Raw genomic sequence first — 17,467 nt, forward strand, 5'->3', positions numbered from 1 at the left:
TGGTAGAGATATGATTTTACTTAAAATGACTAAATATGAGACTTTTCTTATGAAGGTACCAGAGAAGGGTTATATTTCATCTATGTATCAAATATTACAGGATGGTGTGGATAAAAAGGGTTGGGATAGATCTAAAATTAAATGGGAAGCGGATATTGGTTTTACTTTTTCTGAAGATGATTGGTTAGATATCTGTTATGATAGTGTAACTAGATTGATAAATTCACGTTATGCAATGATTAAATACAATTTTTTACATCAATTATATTTGACATCGGAAAAATTTAAAAAATATGGTTTTAATGAATCAGATTTGTGTTTTAGATGTGGTGATACGGTTGGAACTTTTTTTTCATGCTGTTTGGTTATGTATACATATACAATCTTTTTGGAAGAAAGTTCAATCTTTTTTAGAATACCTGTATAAGATTAAAATAGTTTTAGATCCAACAGTAGTTTGCAACCTCTGAAAGGTTTGGGATTGGATAAATTTCAGCTTGCTTTTGTATATTTAGCTTTATCCGTAGCGAAAAAATATATTGCTAGTATGTGGAAAGATACAAATATGACTGATATTAATAGATGGCATAATGAGATGAAATATTGTCTAATAATGGAAAATATTACATATATTTTGCGTGATAATTATAATTTTTTTATTAATAAGTGGTTGTAATACTCAGAATATTTACATTTCAATTTATATTGATTAGATTTTAAAATGTATATTTAACTTTTTCTTTAATATTCTTTTTTTTCTTTCTTTATGGCTCTCTTTAGGAGAGTTGGCTGAAGGGTTCTTTTCTTTTTTTCTATATATAAAAAAAGTTAATGTTTATGTTTAATTGTTGCATATGTCATATATTATTTTTTGAACGAATAAATAAAGTTTAAAAAAAAACAATGCCCTTCGGGGACCACAGCCAGAGATTTGGGATTGGGTAGCGAATCAGATTGGGATGAAGTTTACCTGCAGATAGAAAAAACAATGTCATACATTAATTTTAAATACTGTACACATCTTCCCCTCACCTCCACTATGCCTTTCATAGGGATAGTTCCTTCCATAACTCCCTCGTCTACTCATCCCTTCCTACTAATCGTCCCATTGCCAACTTCCCGTGTGACCACAGAAAGTGCCACACCTGCGCCCACAACTCATCCCTCACCAAACAGTCCTTCCAAATGAAGCAGCACTTCAATTGTGAATCTGCAGGAGTCACTTACTTCATCCGGTACTCCCATTGTGGCTTTCTCTATATCTGAGAGGCTAGATCCACACTGAGAGATCACTGAGCACTTTCCCTCTGCATCAATGATGGGATCTCCCAATGGCGAAACATTTCAATTCTGTGCCCCGCTCCCGTGCTGACATGTCTGTCTATGCCTCATGCACTGTCAAACCAAAGCCACCCGTAAATTGGAGAAACAACACTTAGTATTCCGTCTGGGCACTCTCCAACTGGATAGCATTCATCTCAACTTCTCCAGTTTCTGCTAACCCACTCCCGATTCTCTCCTGTCATATTCCCATAATGGTTAGCATCCAAGGCAATATAACATATATATATATATATATATATATATATATATATATAAAACTGTTTATGGCATGGAAACAGGCCATCTTGGCCCTACAAGTCTACGCCGCTTCACTCAAACAACTCCGCTAGATCCCCCTGCCTATTCTCCGCCCATAACCCTCTAATCCCCTCTTATCCATGTATATATCCAGCCTCCTCTTAAATGAAAGAATCGACTCTGCCTCAACTATTTCCTCCGGAAGATCATTCAGCCATCACTCTCTGAGTGAAGAAGCATCGTCTAATATTTCTCCTAAAATTTTTCCCCCTTACCCTCAACTTGTGTCCTCTTGTTTCAACCTCCCCTGCTATCAGGGGGAAGAGTCTACTTGCATCTAGTCTATTTATTCCTAATTTTAAATACCTCTATCAAATTCCCTCTCAACCGTCTACCTTCCAATGAATAAAGTTCTAACCTCTTCAATCTTTCTCTATACTCTGGGTATTTTAAGCCAGGCAACATCCTTGTAAATCTTCTCTGCACCCTCTCCGCCTTATCTATATCCTTCCTATAATTTGGAGACCAGAACTGAACACAATACTCCAAACCTGGACTCACCAATGCTTTAAACAGTCTCAACATCACTTCCCAGGTCCTATACTCTATGCTATGATTTATAAGGCTACCATACCAAATGGTATGGTCAACATGGGAATCTACCTTCAAGGAATGCTGCACCATAACTCCAAGATCTCTTGGTTCTTGTGCATTCCCCAATGTCCTCCCCTTTGTCCTATTTTGATTATTTTTACCAAAATGAAGCACCTCACACTTCTCTACATTAAATTCCATCTGCCATCTTTCAGCCCAACTCTCCAGACAAACCAAATCCCTCTGTAATCCCTGAAAACCTTCCTCACTATCCACCGCTCTCCTATTTTCATATCGTCTACGTATTTACTTACCCAATTAACCACCCCATCATCCAAATTATTAATATAAATTATGAACAACAGGGGACCTAGCACCGATCCTTGAGGTGCTCCGCTTGTCACAGGCTTCCATCCTGACAGACAGTTATCCACCATGACCTTCTGCTGTCTCTCCTCCAGCCACTTCTGAACCCATCTTACTATTTCTCTATTAATCCCTAGTGACTGAATATTCCTTACTAGCCTTTCATGTGGAACCTTATGAAAAGCTTTGCTAAATTCCAGATAGACTACATCAACTGCCCTACCTTCATCTACCTTGTCACTTCTTTGAAAAACTCAACAAGGTTTGTCAAACATGACTTCCCCTTCACAAACCTATGCTGGGTGTTCCTGATCGATCCCTGCTTATCTAGATATTTAACCTCCATAACTTTCCCTACCACCGAAGTCAAGCTTTGGTAGTTGTGCTTAGCAAGATATCAGGTACATACAGTGCCCTCCATAATGTTTGGGACAAAGACCCTTTTTTCCTTTATTTGCCCCTGTGCTCCACAGTTTTAAATTTGTAATCAAATAATTAACATGTAATTTGAGTGCACATTCCAAATTTTATTCAAGGTTATTTGTATACATTTTGGTTCAATCATGTAGAAATTACATCACTTTATGCATAGTCCCCTCGTTTCAAAGTACCATAATGTTTGGGACACTTACAGATGTTTGTGAGTACTCGGGTATGTTTAATTGCTTCATTGGTGCAGGTATGAGAGAGCAAGGCTTGCTTCTAAGCCTTTGATCACCTTTGGAGTCTATGGTTGCTAATTTTCAACATGAGGACTAGAGTGCCAATGAAAGTGAAAGAAGCCATTATGAGGTTGAAAGACAAGAACAAAACAGTAAAAGACAGCATACAAACCTTAGGATGACCAAAATCAACTGTTTGGAACATCATTAAAAAGAAAGACCATATTGTGAGCTCAGTAATGGTAAAGGGACTGGTCTTCCAAGGAAAACGTCCACTGCTGATGACAGAAGAATTCTCATCACAATGAAAAAATATCCCCAAACATATGTCTGATAGATCAAAAATATTCTTCAGCATGTCTGCGGAACACTTCATGAACAGATCTACAGAGGCTACACTGCAAGATGCAAACCATGGTGAAGATGGTTTGCTTTGGATCTTGGGAAGTTCTTTATGCCTCCACACTTTGCACTTGCCATCACTCTGATACAGATTATTCTCTATATCATCTGTCCACATGACCTTTTTCCAGAATTCTGCATGCAAACTAAATAATAATTAAATACTTCTTGGCAAACTGTGATCTGCCATTCTTTCTGTGGCTTACTAGTGGTTTGAATCTTGTATTTCTGTTCATGAAGTCTTCTGCAGTCATTTGGCCCTTTCAAATTGCCATGTAAAGTGGGGTTAACTGGGCAATTTGCTCAGTTGAAGACTCAGGTACATGGCTATTTGAAAAGGTCCAAATGGGTCCCAGAGGTGGTCAGGGGACCCAGTAAAACTTACCTGGGCAAATGGCCAACCCGGTTACTCTGGTGACATCAACGCTTGCATGCGTGCGTCACAGGGAAATCCCTGGCTGAAGTGTCGCTGCCATGAACGGTGGGGTGGTTGCTGCCACGATTCTGGGGGGGGGGGGTGGGGGAAGAGTACCGCGATGTGCCGCTGCTGTGAACACTGCTCCAGTTTGCGGCAATGGCTCAATGTGGGAGTGCGGGAGCAATGGCCATCTTCCTTAACCGTAAACTCCAAGCTGTTGAACCTGTTCTGCCAGCGGCAATGGCATGTCACTGGGGTGGGGGAGGGAAATCTGATGGCCGGAGTTGGTGGGGGGGGGGGGTTGTTTAGGAGAACCTTAAGGAACTGACTGTGCGATGGATCACTCACTACATCATCGCAGGGGAGGGATCCCTATTAAATTGCCAGGTTGGTGATTTATCAGGTTGATCTGGCTGCAATTTGAAAGGTGCCTCACAACCCAGTAACCACACCCTGGTCCCAGGATGGCTACCTGGGTGCTCCAACTTGAAAGCACCTTGGACACATCTGTACCTGCCTCCTGAGGTGTGTTTCTGATCTGTTGGACATGCGTTTGGGGATTTTTCTTCATTATGATGAGAATTCTTCTGTCATCAGCAGTGGAGTCTTCCTTGGCCACCAGTCCCTTTACAATTACTGAGCTCATTGGTATGGTCGTTCTTCTTAATGATATTTCAGACTGTCCATTCTGGTAATTCTAAGGTTTGGGTGATGTCTCTTACTCTTGTATTCTTGCTTGTCAGCCTTGTAATGGCTTATTTGACTTTCATTAGCATAACTCTGATCATTATGTTGAAAAATGGCATCTACAGACTCCAAATGTGATCAAAGGCTTAGAAGCAAGCCTGACTCTCTTATACCTGCACCAATGAGCAAATTAACATAGCTGAGTACACTCAAACACCTGTAAAGCCTTATATCCCAAACATTGTGATGCTCTGAAATTAGGGCATTATGTATAAAAAGTGCTGTAATTTCCACCCGGTGAAACCAAAATGTATATAAATAACCTAGAATAAAATCTGGAATGTACACTTTAATTATATGTAAATTATTTGATTGCAAATTTAAAACTGTGGCGAGACAAATAAAGGAAAAAAGTGTCTTTAACCCAAACATTAAGGAGGGTACTGTATGTTTTGTCTAAGATTTACGTAATCAACTGATGCTGCCTGTGAACTTGCTGACACCTGTAAGGTAAAAACATCATGAGTTGGGACCGGAGAAGGAGTCACCCAGTACTAAGGAGTAACAGGATGCAGGTGTGACCTTGTACGCTCAAGATAAGTGTGGCAACAACAAGAATGATGTGCAGCAGACTAACAGAGAAGGGTAGCAACACCTTATTCATTGGACAATGTAATGGTATGATAATTTACTAAGTGCGTGTCCTGGGGTATATAAAAAAACACCACTTGCTGATATCGTTAGAATGCGCCTTCTCCAACTAACACTGTTAGTTGCAAGTGTTACAATCCGGTAATAAAGAACCTTGATTTCAACTCAGTCTGGTGTCTGACTCACTCATTCTTGAACAAAGCAGACCTAACACACCTCCCCTGCAATCTCAAGCTATTTAGTTCTTTTATTTGTGGAGGATTAGTGTGGTTCGTAACTTGCCTGTGCCATTTCCCACATGTGGGTTTAAAGAGCAATCATCTCTGCTTCTTTCGAGATTATATAAAAGTCACTTTTATTATTATCACATTTAAAGTCAATCACTCACACAACGATAAAGATAAGCTGCTAATTTTTTTCCTGATGTGCCAAAATTTAATAGTTACTGTACTTCAAATTGAGTATAATTGTTATTTAATGAACCATTAATGGTTCATTAAAGTTGTTTATTTTTTGAGCCCTCCAAAATCTTCATCCGCGAAGCCAAGCCAAAGAAAGAAAGAAAGAAAGTTGTTTATTTTTTGAGCCTAAGAAGGAACAGAAAGTAGGATTATGCAAAATGAAAGCACAGGCCATTGCCAATATTGACTTCTATTGTTTTTCAAGAAATATTGGAAAAAAGTAATGAAAATGCATCATTTTAGAAACAGCTAAAGCTAATCGTAAAAATTCAATTTGATACATAGTTAATTTTAATCTAAGACTAATCATTTTAATACCACCCAACAAAAATAATATTGAATCTAGTGGGAGTTTTACCTTTAATATTTTCTCCAAAAATGTTTTTACCTCTAACCAAAAAGGTTTTACTCTAGGACACTCCCAAGTAGAATTTAAAAAAAACAATTACTTGATCACATCTAAAACATAAATCTGATGATACTAAATTCAACTTTTTAAATTTTTGGGGAGTTAAATATAATTGATGTAAAAATTATATTGAATGAATCTATATCTTTCATTAATATTTTTTGTCATATTATTCTTACAAAGTTCTTCCAGTCATTTTTATCTATTTGTTTACCTAAGTCAACCTCCCATTTTAATCTTAATTTATGAATTCTTATTCTAGGAGTTTTTTTTAAGTAATTTATATATCTCTGAAATAAATGTAGAATTATTAATAATTCTAATTCATTTTGTCGAGGTAATCTCAAATTATGACCTAACTTATCAATCAAAAAATCTTTTAACGATAATAACAGAAAAAAGTATTATTCGGAACATTGCATTTTTCCTTCTATCATTGAAAAGTAATACATTTACCTGGCTTAAAAATAGAGAGATGGCATGTTGAATTGCGTTCTTATTTTCCACTTCAGAAAATAACTTGTAATTTATGTTATAAATATCGTTTCTTTTTGAAAATATGGAGCCCATTACTTACCATGTGTTGGTTTGAAAATTTGAAGGACTCTGAAAACTTGCCACACTGGTAAACCTTAGCTCCAGTACTATGTGAAGTGAGATTTTTTCCCCCGTTTTGGCATTCTCACTTTCTTCTTTCTCCTTTTTTTTTTCTTACATTAAGGTTGGGGGAGGGGGAAAAGAAGGGACTAGGATATATATTTATACATAAGTAGTTTTAAAATTCTTAAATAAAATATTTTAAAAAAGAAATGTTGGAAACCTCCAGCAGGTCATGCAGTGTTTGTGGGGAAAGAAATAGGTTTGGCATGTCAGTTGAAGAATTCTCCTTCAGAACTGTAAAAGTGAAAAACATGGTGGTTCTCTGTATTATCCCCTTCCTGGAATTTAAAAAAAGGAATGCTAGTGATTGAGTGTAGACCAAGATTGGCAAAGGAACAATCACTTAACAACTGGCTATTCTTAAAGTGATTTAATAACTGGCTGAGAAATCAAATTTGAAAAATAGAAAGATTCAACCCCACCTTCAGAGAGAAAAAACACGCAAATGCATGCCTTTATGCAGCAAAGCTAAAGATGCATCACCAATGTATCGAGCTTGAGCCCTTCATCAAGGTGTGGAGGAACATGAGAGCTGTCTGAACAAAAGGGGAGAGGGAGGTGGTGAGGGTGGAGGGACACCATAAGAGGTAGGGGGGGATGGAATCGAGGTTAGGTGGAGAGAGAAAGGAAGTAGGAACTGGAATAACTAGTTAAGGGAGGGAGAGCGGGGGGTGGGGGGGTGGTGGGGGAGAAAGCAAGCTGATTAGTGGATGCAGTGAACTCAATATTCATGCCCTGGAGTTGGAGAATGCTCAGACTAAAAATAAGTGGAATGTTCCTCCAATCTGCGGGTGGTCAGGGTGGGTTAATGTGAAAGGCCATGGACAGACATGTGAGCTTGAGAGTGTGACTCAGAATTGAAATGGTTGGCTACAGCGAGGTCTCTTTTGTTGAGGATGGAGAGGAGGTGCTGGGCGAAGTGATCTCCTAATCTGCGACTGGTCTCTCTGATGCAGAAAAGACCATGGAGGCTGCACTAAATGCAGTAAATTAGTTCTTTGGAGGTACAGGTGAAGTGTTGCTTCACCTGAAAGGTCTGTTTTGGATCTTGGACCATGGTGAAGGAGGAGGTGTGGGTGCAGATATTACATCTCCGACGACCACAGTGGAAGGTGCCGAGGGACGGGTGATGGGTGGGGAGGGAAGAGAGCACAAGGGAGTCACGGAGGGAGCGGTCCCTATGGAAGGCTGAGAGGGGAGGAGGAAAGTTGTGTCTGGTGGTGGAGTACTGGAGTAAGTGCCGGAAATTACAGTGGATAATATGCTGGATGCAGAGGCTGATGGGGTGGTAGGTGGGGACGAGGGGGTTTCTGTGTTTATTGTTTCTAGGAGCGGGGGTGCTAGGGAATTGAGGAGATGCGGATGAGGGCCGAGTTAATTGTGATGGAGGGGAAGCCACATTTGTAGAAGTCAGACATTTCAGAGGCTCTGAACTAGAAGACCTCATCTTGGGAGCAGATGCAGCAGAGACGGAGAAATTGAGAGAAGGGGATGGTGTCCTTTCAGGGGACAGGGTGTGAGGATGAGTAATCCAGGTAGTTGTGGGAGTTGGAGGGTTTGTAATAAATGTTAGTGGAGAGTCTGTCTCCTGAGATGGAGACAGGGAGATCCAGAAAAGGGAGTGTCATTGGTCAATTTTGTCAATTTCCACCTGGACTTGAAACTCACCTGGTCCATCTCTGATGACAAACCATGCCGAGAAAGAAGATCACCTGAACGCTTTAGGGACTATGTGCCCTGATTATTATTAAATACTTTCCCTTTTATAATTATAATTACTCATGAGATGTATTCTAATTCTCACTTGTAGTCCTGGGCCCGATGTAATCTTATTGGTTTGAAGGGACCCAGTCAGCATTTACTGTGTGGGTTGGGAGGGGGAGAGAAAGAATTTTGGGTATAAGCCCGTCCTCTGCTGGACATCATGGCATGGGCGTCATGATGTCACCCTTCCAATATATATATATATATATATATATATATAATCCTGTGTGTCAGTAGCCAGGTTAGTCTAATAGAAGTAAAGGATGAGAAAGCATCACATCTCCGTGTCTTAATTGTATGAGTGCATATACAACAAATTTAACATAATCTAATTCTAAGTGCACGTGTATGTAATATGTGTCTAAGTTCAGAAAAATTCTTTGATTCACAGTCCAATCTCACCTCACTCCTTCAAGTTCACTGGTTGCAGGCAATTCTTATATTGTGTACAGAATTTAACATTTATGAATTTCACCAGGCTTTGGTGCTTGAAAAGTAAATGGTTACCACTCAGGTAGGTTCTTGTTGGTTTTCAAAGAGAGATTTGTTGCTCGTTGGACACCCACAACTAATTCCTTCTGAACAGCCACTTCAGTGCCTTGCTGAAGAAACTTTCCCCATCAGGGTTTTCCAGATAATAACCTCTTTCTTTCAGGTAACCACAGAGTTCCTTTTTGTTTCCCTTATTTCACGTGAAACATTATGCCCACTCCTCTTGTATGGACCACAAGGGCTTTGACTAGGCTGAACTAAGAACTCACAACCCGTCTTCAAAATAGGGGTTTTCCACAAGTTTGCCAGCTTGTCCTGTTTCAGTCCCAGCTGCTGCTGCTGAACTGTAGAACTCAATTCTCTCTCTGAGAAAACCACATGACCCTCTTCGAACAGCCAACTGCACTACAGCACCGGACCCAATTTTCTGAGTTTGTTCATTTGTTGCTTTCCAAAACAATTATCCATTACTCCACAGCATGTCCAATTAACACCTACTTGTGAAGTCCTTATTGGTATTCTTCAAAGATTTGCAAAGGCATCCAGAGCCTAAACTTTCTGGCTTGAGCAGAGCTCTGACATTTTAAATGAGATCTGTTTTGAAGTGTTTGTATGTGTGACCTACACTTAAAAAAAAACAGCCACTATTTATCTCTTTTAAAACATACAATATAAAATATAGCATAATCTACCACAGTTTGTTTGATCAAGATTTGAATAATCAACTGATACTGCCTGTGAACTTTCTGATAACTCTCTTCTGTGTACATGAAAACCCAGGATCTGCAATTTCAAGTCATTTGGACTTTGTTTCTAGAAGATTAGTGGGTTTTGTAACTTGCCTGTGGTTCTCCCCAAATCTGGGTTTAAAGAGCAACTCTGCTTCTCTTGAGATTATACAAAACTTGCCTTTGTCTTGGTTATGGGGGGGGTGGGGGTGGGGGGGAACACATTTGAAGCCAATCACTCGCACAAGGATAGGGATCAAGTTGATGAGGATACATAAGCTACTAACATTTTTCCTGATGTGCCAAAACTAAATAGTTACTGTACTTCAAATTGAGTATAATTGTTATTGGTGCATGGAGCACTAGTATTTGTTCATTAAAGTTGTTTATTTTTTGAGCCTGACAAGGAACAGAAAGTAGGATTATGCGAAATGAAAGCACAGGCCATTGCCGATATTGACTTCTATTGTTCAAGAAATGTTGAAAACTTGCAGCAGGTCATGCAGTGTTTGTGGGGAAAGAAATAGGTTTGGCATGTCTGTAGAAGAATTCTCCTTCAGAACTGTAAAAGTGAAAAACATGACGGTTCTTAATTACTTTAACAACTGGCTATTCTTAAAGTGATTTAATTACTAGCTGAGAAATCAAATTTGCTATAGCAAGATTCAACCGTACCTTCAGAGTGAAAAAGATTAGTTAATTGAAATTGCCAAATTTTCTGTGATTTCATGATTGTCTTTTTCACCTCCCCCTCGCTGGTTCCAAATGGTGATCCTGTGGCGGCTCACCACAAGGCAGACGGACTGGCCCCACTAGTAAGCCACATGGCAGGGCAGCTGGCCAAAATGGCGCCATCGGGGGTTTCCCTTCCTTCCAGCTCGGGGCTCAGAAACCTGCGCTTGGGGACTACGTGATGCCCGGTTGATGTCAGCGCCCTCCAGCATGGTTCTCAGCCAGGTCTGGGCTGAGAGTATAAGTGCAGCCCAGCAACCTGCAATAAACTAGTCTGCTCACTGAGCTCAACCCGTCTGGTTGGATGTGTTATTACATGAGCAGTGTAGCTGCCACTGCAATCCCTTGGTTTCATGTACTAGGCCGGATTGTCATAAAGTTATAACATTTTCTTCTGTTGTATTGATCTTCATGTCGGTTTCATTGGCCAGGATTCCTTATGACAGATTGTGGCCCTTCAACCCAATCCAATAATTCAGAATCCAACTGGACTCCTCCTGCTGTGTTCTTGCCCTCTTTCTTGATCTATTCTTCAGTAATTGATGTAACAACACCTGACTGCTTCTGCTTGCACAGCACTCACTCTAACCTCACCCCGTTTGAACTTGCAGCACTCCAGTAGGTAACAACACCAACATTGTTATCAAATTGGAAGATGGATCACTATCAAATAGACCTCAAATGTCAGTCCAGAGTCCTCTTTGCATCTCTCCTGAATTATGATCCCAATACTGTACATTAGAGTGTCTCCCAGCCAGTCACTAACCTCATTTTCTTGGAAGCTCTTCCACCTCCACAAGTCTTGTATTCCCAGTTACATAGCCCTGTTCTACCTCCCTGACTCAGACTGTCCCGATAGCAATACAGAATTAGTTATTTCCTACCTTGAATCATTTCTTTCCCTTGACCTGATTCTTTTCACTTGCATCTGTGACACCACTTTAAGTTTCCAATTCCCTGATCCAAATTGACTCATCTTTACCACATACCTTCAATCCTTTTTTTAAAAAAAAACATAATGCTGGAGGATCTCAGCAGGTTATGCAACATTCATGCAGGGCTGTAGATAGTCGATGTTCTGGTTAAAACCCTGCTTCCGGATTGAGAAAGGAGAAGGAGGTATTAAAGACAGAGGGTGTGGACCAAGAATGGGTGAAAACTGATGGACAGGTGAAGCCAGGTGGGATAGAGCCTGGATGAAGGGCTCAGGCCTGAAACATTGATTATATATCTTTACTTCCTATGGACATTATGAGACCAGCTGAGTTTTTCTCGCACTTCTGTGCTTTTACTACACTCACAATGTCTGCAGACTTTTGTGTTTCACCCCTGTCCTTCCAGTCTTGACCAAAGGCCTTATATAATGACCATTCTTTATTTCCCACACAGCAGGAGGAGTCCAGCAAAGAGTGTTTAGTTCTGAAATTTTCACACCTCACAATTAGATTCCATCATCAAATGCATCTTCTCCCTTCACAGCATTCTCTATATGACATCCTGGTTTACTTGTCCATTTTTTCATTAATCATTCCCCTTCTCACTCCACTCTTCACCAGAGAGACAACACCTGCCCTTTCATTTCTTGCCTTCCACCATTCAAACATCCAACCAGTCCTTTCAGGTGAATCTGATATTAATTTATAACATCAGCTTAGTCTATTACATTGAGACTTAATGATATGGTCTCTTCTTCATTGAAATAATTAAATGCTTTTAGGATGATCATCCACAAGGATTTTGTAGTTTCCTGTCACTTTAATCTTCCATCCCTCCCTCTTTCACTTCTCTGTTATTGCTCTCACAGCGTCCAAAGTAAGTTTGAGGAAAACTGGTAAATTTTCAATCTGGGCTTGTTGCAGCATTTGGCACACTATTGAATTTGGGCAACCAATTTGTTTCTCTCCACAGATATGGTTGTATATTTCTGTTTCAATTTGTTTCTCTTTTTTTTTACCAGAAATCTTTTCTCTCTCATGGATTTTGTTTGATCTGAGGATTTCTAGTTTTCCAGCATCTACAGTTTTTGTTCTAATTACTGTTGACTTTTCCAAAATGCATGCACTTTAAAAACCATTTGTGAGAAATGGTATAATGTGATTGACCAGCACCCCTTTTATTTCTTCCATAACATTTAAATAATAATGGGGTGTATTTGTTCAATAATTCAATAAAATTCCAAATTCTATCATTTAAAAATAATTACATTTATACTATGTACTGTACCATTTCTCCAATTTAATTCTTTTTCAGCATGGAGAAGAAACTTTTAATCGAGCCAAACTTCTCAACGTAGGTTTTGTGGAAGCTTTGAAAGAATATGACTACAATTGCTTTGTGTTCAGTGATGTTGATTTGATTCCTATGGATGATCGTAATATCTACAAGTGTTACAGTCAGCCAAGGCATCTGGCTGTGTCAATGGATAAATTTAGATTCCGGTAAGACTACAAATAGTATTTTTAAGAGTTTGGGAAAGAAATGGACTTGCTTTCCTCTCTCTTTTATCAGTTGATTCACTGAGCCATGTTAAACAATTTCAGGTAAATTGGTTTAAATTTGTATCAGAACTTGCTAATTTTGCTGGGAAGTTATCCATCTATATTTTAACTCTGCTTTTTGCTCACCACAGACACGCTGTGACATGCTGATTATTCGAGGTTTTACTTCCAGTTTCAGAATCCAAAACAACTCTGACCACTATTTCACAGCTTTTACTTTGTTTTCTCTAACTGCACTCATGAATCTTTTAAGAAAATTGCTCTCCAGTATTGGAATATTCCCAAGACCCCACCAGATGTCTTCTTCTAATCCTCCATCTCTGTCCTACCCACTTTGCAGCTAAACTCTTGCCCAACTTTGATGGACCAATAACTCTTGTTTCTCTCTTCACAGATGCTGCCCACTTTGGGCTTTTCCATTATTTTCTGTTTTTATTTCAGATTTCTAACGTTTTATTTTTTTTAGATTTTCTTGAAATCTTTTGAATGCATTGGTTGATGGTGCAAGAAATATCCTCATGGATATCGTTTAAAAACAATGTCCTCACCTTTGTAAAGTAAAATAACTAATAGTATGAAAATAGTGTTCTTATAGCCCACCTAACTCTACCCAGAGTACTTACCTCATCTACCATATATCAACAAATTATTTTCAGGTATGTCAAACTCAGAAATACCTTCATTAATTGCTTGGCTTAATTTTAAATATTTAGTCATTTTTCTTGTCATAAATAGTTTGTCATACAACCAGGTAGAAGGACTGTAGGAGCTTGCAAAACGACTCAAAGATTCTTACAATGTGGTGGTGATGATGTTTATCATCATGTAATATGACACTGTTTTATTACTATGAAATTTATTTTTGCCTGCTGCAAAGCAGACAGATTTGCCACCAGCAGAAATTGCCTAAACGCCGCTTAAAGTCAGAGAAAGAGAGAGAGAAAACAAGAGTCACCCCCCCCCCCCCCCAACTAAGACACTGAATGTCCATAGATTCGCCTCCAGTGCTTCCAAAATGCCACAGAGTCCAATCCAAACCTTTGGCAATCCAAGTTCCAGATCTGAACCTCCAACATGGTCTGTTACTCTGTTTTATATTTCATGTTAAATTTTAATTTAACCATGAATCCATTAAGCGACTCTTTATAACAAGATTAAAACTGAATAGGGCATTTGGGAATGAAAGGGTTTAAAACTCAGTCAGGTGAGAGGTCGGTTTGTACAGATGAAATGCAAACCCTTGGGACTATTAGTGGTCTATAGTCTTTAAACAATTTTGAAAAGTTTATGGCATAAAAGTTGGTTCTTTCTTGAAAGTGCTGGTGATAATTTTAAAAAAATATTTGTTTTAGCCTGCCATACAACCAGTATTTTGGTGGGATTTCAGCCTTGAGTAGAGAGCAACATGAGAAAATAAATGGCTTCCCCAATGATTATTGGGGTTGGGGAGGAGAAGACGATGATATCTACAACAGGTGGGTACTTGTTTAATAATACTGTGACAAGTTAAAAATTAAATCTCTTTGAATTAGTTAGTTTGATTACTCTCTCTGTCTTAGTTTGAATTATAAAGTGTCTCAAGTAAATGTGGGCCATTCTTGTATTGTAATCCACACTGTAGGGAGTGCTACACTGGAAGAGTTGAGAATTAATGATTTATTTTTACAAGGGATGTAACAAGATACTTAGCAAATTTTCACATTTTTGCCTTTTTAAACATGTCTCAAAGTTTCAAAAGGGTCCAAAATCAAAACTTTTTTGAGCATCGACATGACGCCACAAGTGGGTGCCAGTTTGTAACCAACATTTGACATTGGCAGAGCTATGTGCAGTGGGTTTTTTTTTGGTGATCCTGCAGAATTTCTAGCATTTGGTGCTGCATTTATCTTCTTTTGTAAGCAGAGATCATTTTTTTGGTTAGTACAAAATGTTATTCACATTATTCCAAAATCAAAAAAAAAATCCAAAATCGGAAATACTTCTGGTCCCATGCATTTTGGAAAAGGAGTACTCGACCTGTATTAATAAAAATGTAGAAGCTCCATCTGATGAAAAATGATCTGAGTTGAATTCATCCATTAAAGTGGAATCTTACTTTGATACCAGCCTTTCCTGATTTATTGCAATGAATACCCATGTAGAGAATCTGGCATATCCTAACATGAGTGTGAATTTTGATGGTAAGACCATGATCTAACTGTATTGATATTATTTGATGTATAGGTGCTTGTACCGATGAATGGGAAGGAATACATTGCAATCTTTAAACAAAATTTGAAACATCGATTTGGCTTAAGTGATGAAAATGTGAATCAGTGGAGGAAAGATGGGCAATCTTATATGCTATGCTGACTGGTTTGTGTCAGTGAACTTGTTAGTTTTTCCCAGATGTTGTTGAAAACTTGCACTGGCATCATGTGTTGTTCCACAGGGTCCAATGATAGACGCCACTAATTAGATGCCCATAGTGTATTTTGCAAAAAGGTGCCAAAAATTGCAAAGGAAATGTTTTAAGCATGAAAATAGTACAGTATTTGGCAGGGAGAAGTGAGATTATAATTTTAGATTAAAGAATGTCCAATTAAGTTATTTTTTTTGTGGAATGATGGATGATCAGGAGATTTATCTGTCACTTTGGTGCAAGCTGTAACAGGACGCGAATTGTTTTTATTTAGGAAGTAATTGTTTGTGGTTGAAAGCCATGACAATGCTTTCATTTTGGTCTCTGAAACTGTGGGAAGAAGCATTTGCCCAGGAAATGGTGCAACGTGTACTCATAGAGCCATAGGACCAGAGAACATTACTGCACAGAAACAGGCCCCTTTGGCACTTCTAGTCTGTGCTGTACCATATCCATGTTGAGTCCCACTGACTTGCATCCTGTCCATAGCCCTCCATAACTTCCCCCATCCATGTACTTGTATAAATGTTTTGTAAATGTTAAAATTGAGCCTGCATTCACCACCTCAGCTGGCAATTTGTTCCACACACCCACTATTCTGTGTGAACAAGTTCGCCTCATGTTCCCCCTAAACTTTTCCCCTTTCACCTTTAACCCATATCCTCTGGTTTGTATCTCACCTACCATCAGTGGAAAAAGGCTACCTATATTTACTCTGTCTATCCCCCTCATAATTTTAAATAACTATTGAATCTCCCCTCATTCTTCTATGCTCCAGTGAATAGTCCTAACCTGTTTAGCATTTCCCTGTAACTCAGTTCCTGAGGTCTGGGCAGCATCCTAGTAAACCTTCTCTGCCCGCTTTCTATCTTATTGATATCTTTCCTGTAGTTAGGTGTCCAAAACTGCACACAATACTCCAAATTTGTCCTCACAAATGTCTTAGACAACTTTACCATAACATCCCAACTCTTATACTCAATACTTTGATTTATGAAAGCCAATATGCCAAAAGCTTTCTTTACAACCCTATCCGCCTGTGATAGCACTTTCAGGTTATTGTGTATCTGTATTCCCAGATCCCTCTGTTCTACTGTACTCCTCAGTGCCCTACCATTTACCATGCATGCCCTTTCTTGCTTTATCATTCCAAAATGCAACACCTCCCATTAAATTCGATCTGCCATTTTTCAGCTCAATCTTGGTGTCATTTGCAAACTTGCTAATCCACTTTACCACATTATCATTATCACCCAGATCATTGATATAGATGACAAACAGCAATGGTCCCAGCACTGATCTCTGAGGCTCACCACTAGTCACAGGCCTCCATCACTACTCACTGGCTTCTCCCATCTAGCCATTGTCAAATCTAGTTTACTACTTCACCATGAATAATGAGCATCTGAATCTTCCTGACTAACCTCCCATGTGGGACCTTGTCAAAGGCCTCACTAAAGTCCATGTAGACAACATTCACAGCCTTACCTTTGTCAACATTCCTGGTACCCTCCTATCCCCCCAAAAAACATAAGATTGGTTAAACATTACCTACCACGCACAAAGCCATGTTGACTATTCCTAATCAGCTCCTGGTTATCCAAACAATTATACATCTGACCTCTTCAAACACCTTTCAATAATTTACCAACAATTGACATAGAAACATAGAAGATAGGAGCAGGAGTAGGTCATTCGACCCTTCGAGCCTGCTCCGCCATTCAACGAGATCATGGCTGATCTTAAAGTTCAGTACCCCGTCCCCGCCTTCTCTCCGTAACCTTTAATACCCTTATACTGAAGAAATAGATCTAATTCCCTCTTAAATATATTTAATGAACCTGCCTCTACTGCCCTCTGTGGCAATGAATTCCACAGATTCACCACCCTCTGGGTAAAGAAATTCCTCCTCATCTCGGTCCTAAATGGTTTGCCTATTATCCTCAAACCATGGTCCCGGG

The 17,467-nt window shown here is 39.2% G+C and overlaps 1 protein-coding gene across 1 annotated transcript in view; it reads left to right on the forward strand.

The window, feature by feature from the left end:
- Positions 1-17,467, forward strand: part of LOC138757554 (beta-1,4-galactosyltransferase 1-like) — an 83,983-nt gene that overhangs the window by 52,722 nt on the left and 13,794 nt on the right. Inside the window, exons 3-4 of the mRNA XM_069925109.1 lie at positions 12,858-13,045; positions 14,458-14,580. Of these exons, the coding sequence (XP_069781210.1) occupies positions 12,858-13,045; positions 14,458-14,580 (311 nt within the window). The remainder of the gene's footprint in view (positions 1-12,857; positions 13,046-14,457; positions 14,581-17,467) is intronic.

Source organism: Narcine bancroftii, chromosome 1 (assembly GCF_036971445.1).
Source record: "Narcine bancroftii isolate sNarBan1 chromosome 1, sNarBan1.hap1, whole genome shotgun sequence".
Lineage (NCBI taxonomy): Eukaryota > Metazoa > Chordata > Chondrichthyes > Torpediniformes > Narcinidae > Narcine > Narcine bancroftii.